Source organism: Rutilus rutilus, assembly GCF_951802725.1.
Source record: "Rutilus rutilus genome assembly, chromosome: 17".
Lineage (NCBI taxonomy): Eukaryota > Metazoa > Chordata > Actinopteri > Cypriniformes > Leuciscidae > Rutilus > Rutilus rutilus.
The window spans coordinates 37,262,148-37,269,647 of NC_140230.1; the positions used below are offsets into that span (position 1 = coordinate 37,262,148).

The 7,500-nt window shown below is 46.2% G+C and overlaps 1 protein-coding gene across 1 annotated transcript in view; it reads left to right on the forward strand.

Moving 5' to 3' along the window:
- LOC311275638 (uncharacterized protein) overlaps positions 1-7,500 on the forward strand; it is a 10,141-nt gene that overhangs the window by 792 nt on the left and 1,849 nt on the right. The window contains exon 2 of the mRNA XM_084384781.1: positions 5,328-6,542. Coding sequence (XP_084240907.1) covers positions 5,328-6,542 — 1,215 coding nt within the window. The remainder of the gene's footprint in view (positions 1-5,327; positions 6,543-7,500) is intronic.

Genomic DNA, 7,500 nt, shown 5'->3' on the forward strand with positions numbered 1-7,500 from the left:
TACACACTCATTCACACACACACACACACACACACACACACACACACACACACACACACACACACACACACATTCTTACACTCACTCACTCACTCACTCACTCACTCACACACACGCACACACGCACACACTCACACACACATTCACACACCCACACAACACTCATACACACACTCACTCATTCACACACACACACACACACACACACACACACACACATTCTTGCTCTCTCTCACACACCCACACGCACGCACGCACACACACACATTCTCTCTCTCTCTCTTTCTCTCTCACACACACAAACACACACACACACACACAGACACAGATGACAGTGATCAGCACAGACAGCTCAGACCCGGTCAGGACTCGTTCGGCCCCGGGCGTCGCTCTGTTCCTCTGGTCCGACCAGTCGCTGTGTTTCCAGATCATGTTCACCTCGGCGCTTCCATTGAGAGACAGAGACACACACACACACACACACAGACAGTGACTCGGTCCGTGAGAAGATCAGCTTCACCCTGTTTATCAGCCGGAGCAGAAACTCTGAGCATGATCATGATGTTTCATTGTTTACTGTGTGTTTATCTGGGCTGGTTTTCTCTCATAGGGTTTGTGTCAAATGTAAAATACACACACACACACACACACACACTCGCACTTTAAGATGGCCAGTGTTTATGTTGTGAGTTTTTCTCATGATCCTGGATCATAACTTGTCTCCTGATCATGATTATGTTTATGGTTAATGTTTAGCAAGTGAACAGTTTTGATGGAGGAGAGGGTTTGAGTTTAGAGTTCAGCAAGTCAAGAAGCTTCATTTAAAAATGAATAATGAGGGAAAACATGAGAATAAAAGAACATAAACTCTTAATGAGAGAGTCGTCACCCGTGAGATCAGTCCAAACGAACACTGTTACTGTCTGTTTCCACACATGGACAGAGACACACACACTCACTCACACACACTGTCTGTAGTGAGTCTGTCTTCTTTGGCTGATGTTGTGTGTCGCTGCTGTCTGAGGTTGCGTGTCTGAGGTTGCGTGTCTGAGGTTGCGTGTCTGATCTTGCGTGTCTGATGTTGTGTGTCGCTGCTGTCTGAGATTGTGTGTCTGAGGTTGTGTGTCTGATGTTGCGTGTCTGATGTTGTATGTCTGAGGTTGCGTGTCTGATGTTGTGTGTCGCTGCTGTCTGAGATTGTGTGTCTGATGTTGCGTGTCTGATGTGTGTCGTTGCTGTCTGAGGTTGTGTGTCTGAGGTTGTGTGTCTGATGTTGCGTGTCTGATGTTGTGTGTCGCTGCTGTCTGAGGTTGCGTGTCTGAGGTTGCGTGTCTGAGGTTGCGTGTCTGAGGTTGCGTGTCTGAGGTTGCGTGTCTGAGGTTGCGTGTCTGAGGTTGCGTGTCTGAGGTTGTGTGTCTGATGTTGTGTGTCGCTGCTGTCTGATGTTGTGTGTCTGAGGTTGTGTCGCTGCTGTCTGATGTTGTGTGTCTGATGTTGTGTGTCTGATGTTGTGTGTCTGATGTTGCGTGTCTGATGTTGTGTCGCTGCTGTCTGATGTTGTGTGTCTGAGGTTGTGTGTCTGAGGTTGTGTGTCTGATGTTGTGTCTGATGTTGTGTCTGATGTTGTGTGTATGATGTGTGTATGAGGTTGTGTGTCTGATGTTGTGTGTCGCTGCTGTCTGATGTTGTGTGTCTGATGTTGTGTGTCGCTGCTGTCTGATGTTGTGTGTCTGATGTTGTGTGTCTGAGGCTGCTTGTCTGTTGCGTGTCTGATGTTGCGTGTCTGATGTTGCGTGTCTGATGTTGCGTGTCTGAGGTTGCGTGTCTGATGTTGTGTGTCGCTGCTGTCTGATGTTGTGTGTCTGATGTTGCGTGTCTGATGTTGCGTGTCTGATGTTGCGTGTCTGAGGTTGCGTGTCTGAGGTTGTGTGTATGAGGTTGTGTGTATGAGGTTGCGTGTCTGATGTTGTGTGTCTGAGGCTGCTTGTCTGATGTTGCGTGTCTGATGTTGCGTGTCTGATGTTGCGTGTCTGAGGTTGCGTGTCTGAGGTTGTGTGTCTGAGGTTGTGTGTATGAGGTTGTGTGTCTGAGGTTGTGTGTCTGATGTGTCGCTGCTGTCTGAGGTTGTGTGTCTGAGGTTGCGTGTCTGAGGTTGCGTGTCTGAGGTTGCGTGTCTGAGGTTGCGTGTCTGAGGTTGTGTGTCTGATGTTGTGTGTCTGATGTTGCGTGTCTGATGTTGTGTGTCGCTGCTGTCTGAGGTTGTGTGTCTGATGTTGTGTGTCGCTGCTGTCTCTCCTCAGCGCCGCTGACCTTCAGGAAATTACTTTTTCTTGAGGAAATGAGTTCAGAACGGGGAAGAACCTGCAGGCGTGTGTGATGCTCTCTCTCACACACACACACACACACACACACACACACACACAATAAAAAACTATAACTCAGGATTACTGAAGATCCCTGTCTATAGAGTTTTTGAAAACAGAGATTGTTTTATCATTCAGCTTTCATTTATTTGCATTCTCATCACACTGAGAGTCTCTGTCAGCGGAAGAAGTGAAGTTCACATGGTAACTTCAGGAGGAGCCCATCATTTAACCGCCAGAGTGTATAAGCAGCCGCTCACCTTGCTCTGGCATCAGCTTCTTTTACATCATCCAGTCGTTTCCGTTACCGAAACATGTCGGATCTCCCGGAGCTCCAGCATTTCCCGTCCCAGAGACGCCTGCTTTTCCTCCTCAACCTAGACCAGGTCTCTCCTCCTCGGACTGTGATCCACGGCTCGAGTGCGCTGGACGTCAGCTGTTCTCATGCTCCAGAAATCCTGCCACTGCTGAGACGCCTCATGTGGATATCCGCCTGTAACCGACTCAGTGTGAAAACTGAACATATTCCAAGCCATAAAAACCAAATCACTGGCACCCTTTCTCGTTTTCTTTTCCAGAAATTTGAAACATTGGCTTCAGAAGCAGACCCTAACCCGACACCAGTGCCTCCCTTTCCAGAGCTCATATTCCTGTAGACCCTCTCCGTCATATTCACACATTACATCTTCTCCATCTTACTGGACAGCTTTAGAAACTTCCACATAGTCTATATTATAGCTTTCCCAGATTTTTCCCTCCTCTCAATTACTTATTTTATTTCCCACCTGAAAAGTACAAAATCCATCCAGCCAGCATCCATTAAAGTCTACCTCAGTGGTTTACACTTCTTGTTTAAACTCATCCACGGCCACCAGTGCCCTGCTATCTCAAATCTCCAGACATCTCTTCGTATCAAACTCACTCTACCAAACCCGATACCAGGCAACCTAACTATCGACCTCCTAGTTAAATGTCTGACTACCCTCCGCTCTGGTCTCTTCTCTCCAAACACGACCAGACCTCTAGACGCTATGTTCAATTTAGCATTTTTTGGCTTCCTTCGAGTTTCAGAACTCACAATCAATTCCACTTTCAACCCAGCTATCCATCTAACCTTCTCAGATCTTCACATTTTAAACCATGACATGATTCGATTTTCAGACTTCATTTTCAATCTGCCAACACCCATCCAGCCTGACCAGTCCCTCGTCGCCTTCCTAACTCACAGATCAACACTCCTCTCGAACCCTCTGTGTGTTGACGAGAATAACTGCCCAGTGTCCAGACACTGGTTTCAGAAGAAACTAAAAAGCGTCCTCACCAGCTCAGGCATCCCCACCCAACAATTTTTAATCCCACTCTTTCCGCATAGGAGCAGCCACCACAGCTGCCCAGAAAGGCCTATCAGAAAATCAGATTAAAATGCTAGGATGGTGGACCTCCCACACCTTCAAAACCTACGTGAGATCAAACCTCTTCCACATCAGACAAGCCCACCAAACTCTCACATCCGGATGCAATGCGGGCTCTCCCATTCGAATCGCAGTGTGGGCCCTCCCCTTCGTCTAAAACGAGAGCTTTCATGTCTTTTTTCGTGGGGGGTCTACCATACTTAAAACTGAATCTTCCACTGGAACTACCGCCACCGGTTTGACCGTGTCTTTTCCAGCTTGCTGTCCTAATCTAATTTGCACTTTTTGGGGGGTATATCCCAGCTCGAGTTGAAGCTGCTTCCTCGAGCCCCTCCACTGCGTACAGCAAGATTATATGGGCAAAGGAACTCGTGAAATGATCTTTAATTGTGTTCTAATGTCTGTGATGCATAATCTGTATATAATGTAATTATCAAACCAGTCAGATGAAGCAAGATAAACACTGGTTGTTAAAAAACAACTGTGGAGACTGACGGACTGAAGAATAAGAGAGAACCGTAAACACTCAATATGCGGTTCAGATGGAAAGACTCGGGCTGTTTCTGTTGGGTTTCCATGAGAGCGTCTTCCATGATGCTTCATTAGTCTTTGGAGAAAGATAAATATTAACCATTAAAGTGAGGCAGGAATGTGTGTTTTTTTTATAATTATTTACTCCTTGTTACAGTATGCGTTTCTGAGTTCAGCTAAAGCCATAAAAAAATGTAAAAGTTACATTTGGGGTGTGGGTAATTATTATAAAAATTTTTTATTTGACATGGACATTACAATTACATTGGACTAACCATATGCATTTGCTTGGGTGTTTTAGCACACATGCTAACTTTCAACACCTGTCCACGGGAGGCTTTTAGAAAAGAATACAATAACAATACTGATAGCAAAGTAATAATAACAATACCAACAAAAAAGGATAAAGAAAATATTATAAGTTATAAAGCAAAGGCATCATAATCAGAAAATATCTCAATAGAAGGTTATTCATGCGAGCACTGTTGTTTTGTTTTTAGCCGTTGTTTAAGTCCTCTGTTAAAAGCATTGCCATCTGTCTCTAGTTTTACATTAGTAGGTAAAGCATTCCAGAGTTTTGGTCCCTTTGCAGAGAATGCAGACTGACCAAAAGAGGTCTTGTACTTTGGGACAAGACAGTCACCTCTGATAGAGGCTCGTGTGTTCACCCTATTATCTGTTCAGATTACAGACAAATAAATGGATTTGACTGGAATATGATTTTTGATGCCTGATACCGTCTTTAGTTACTCAGGGCTTTGCTTTGAGGCATGAGCTGAAAAACTGAAGCATTCAATCAAAGAGTATTTTCAGATCTATGTGATCTGAGAGTTCATTTTTCATTTACCCCACTTGCTCTAGGCACAGTTTATATAATGGGTCAAGAATATGGAGAACTCTTTGGCTTATTTACATTTCGTAACTAAAAGAAATAATTTATTCTGATGACAAACGATTATGTTTGCATGTTTAATGCATGTTAATAAACTTTATTTCCCCTCTGCTTGTGTTCTTTTGCCAGTCAATGGTAATGGGATTGTAGCAGAAGTCAGTGAGACCATCTCAGACCAGATGCAGTTGCCGGTTCAGAGCAGTGTTCTGGAGGAGATGAGCCCGGGACCGGCGGAGACGGAGAACCAGGACTGGAAACCCGAGCAGACAGCAGTCAGCAGCAGTGATGCTGCTCTGGAGGCCATAGAACCAGCAGATGTTCTTGCTGTCTTAGAACTCGTTGTCACTACAGCTACAGAAAGCAGTCTAGCTCTGGAACCAACATCAGATCTCACACCAGTTCAGTTCACTCCCACTCCAGAACCCAAGCCAGCTGAGCTAACATCAGCTCCAGAATTCCCATCAGACGTCCCAGTGGAACCAAGCCCTGCTCTAGAACCAACTCCAGCTCCAGAATCCACTCCAGTGGAACCTAGCCCTGCGCTAAAACCAACTCCAGCTCCAGAACCCACTCCAGTGGAACCAAGCCCTGCGCTAGAACCAACTCCAGCTCCAGAACCCACTCCAGTGGAACCAAGCCCTGCTCTAGAACCAACTCCAGCTCCAGAACCCGCACCGGTGGAACCAAGCCCAGCTCTAGAGCCAACTCCGGTGGAACAAAGCCCTGCGCTAGAATCAACTCCAGCTCCAGAACCCACTCCAGTGAAACCAAGCCCTGCTCTAGAACCAACTCCAGCTCCAGAACCCACTCCAGTGGAACCAAGCCCAGCTCTAGAACCAACTCTGGCTCCAGAACCCACTACAGTGGAACCAAGCCTAGCTCTAGAACCAACTCCAGAACCCACTCCAGTGGAACCAAGCCCTGCTCTAGACCCAATTCCAGCTCCAGAACCCACTTCAGTGGAACCAAGCCCAGCTCTAGAACCAACTCCAGCTCCAGAAGCAACTCTAGTGGAACCAAGCCCAGCTCCAGAACCAACTCCAGAACCCACTGCAGTGGAACCAAGCCCAGCTCTAGAACCAACTCCAGAGGAACCAACTCCAGAGGAACCAAGCCCAGCTCTAGAACCAACTCCAGCTCCAGCTCCAGAACCCGCTCCAGCTCTAGAACCAACCGCATCTCCAGAACCCGCTCTAGTGGAACCAAGCCCAGCTCTAGAACCCACTCCAGCTCCAGAACCCACTCCAGTGGAACCAAGCCCAGCTCTAGAACCAACTCCAGCTCCAGAACCAACTCCAGTGGAACCGAGTCCAGCCCCTGTGATGGAGGCAGTAGCTGCAGAGGGTAACGCATGGGATTATGGGGCAGTTAATGGGGTCACAGGGAAGGTCAAACTAATTCATCACACTGGCGACATCTGCAGCAGCAATCTGTACTTATACCTTTTAAAGTCCCCCTGTGGTGAAAATCCAGCTTTTAATGTTGTTTATGTGTCTGTGTGGTGTTTTTAATCTGCTTTAAGACAAACCATGTGTAAGTTCATAAGTCGACACCATTGCTGAGTATTTCCTCCTTAAAACTGCAGTGAACCAAAGACAGTCTCAAACACACGCTTTGAAATCGCTGGTGTTTCTGACGTCACAAACTACCTTGTAACCAATCAGAGCAACGTGTGATCGTCAACCAGTGGATCTCTGAGCTGAGTGAGTGAGTGAGTGGAGGTGGGGCTCATTTGCATATTCATAGAACCGCGCATACTAAATGAGACAAAGGTGTCGAGTTACATTCAAGATATTTTAAGGCATGAAAAATTTGTTTTCAAGGAGAAACCGTTTAAATATGTCATTTTGGTGATCAGAGATGAGTTTTAAGGGATATAGTTATTGACTACAGGGGGACTTTAAATGATGTTTCTGATTATTTCAGAACAAAGCATCAGATTTAAAACACACTACAGTAAAGCATACTGTATAAGGCAGTGCTGGACTAATGCTGGGGAACAGAACAGGGATTGTGTTGTGCAGTCTAGACAGAGACACACAGAACATGTCTTCTTCACGTCTACACAACAGCCTCTTGCTGACACATTCTCGCTCTTTGTGTCGAGCCAAAAATCACAATAATCTTGCGCTCTGTTGCCTCAGATTATGTAAGATTAAACACTGAACATGATGGCATCTGTTGGTGACGCCCGGCGCTGGCCGTGACACACTAACCTCTACACAACACTGAGGGATAGTCATCAATATCCTGATTCTGATGCAAACATTTATTTATAATATGAGCAAATGGATGTGCATGT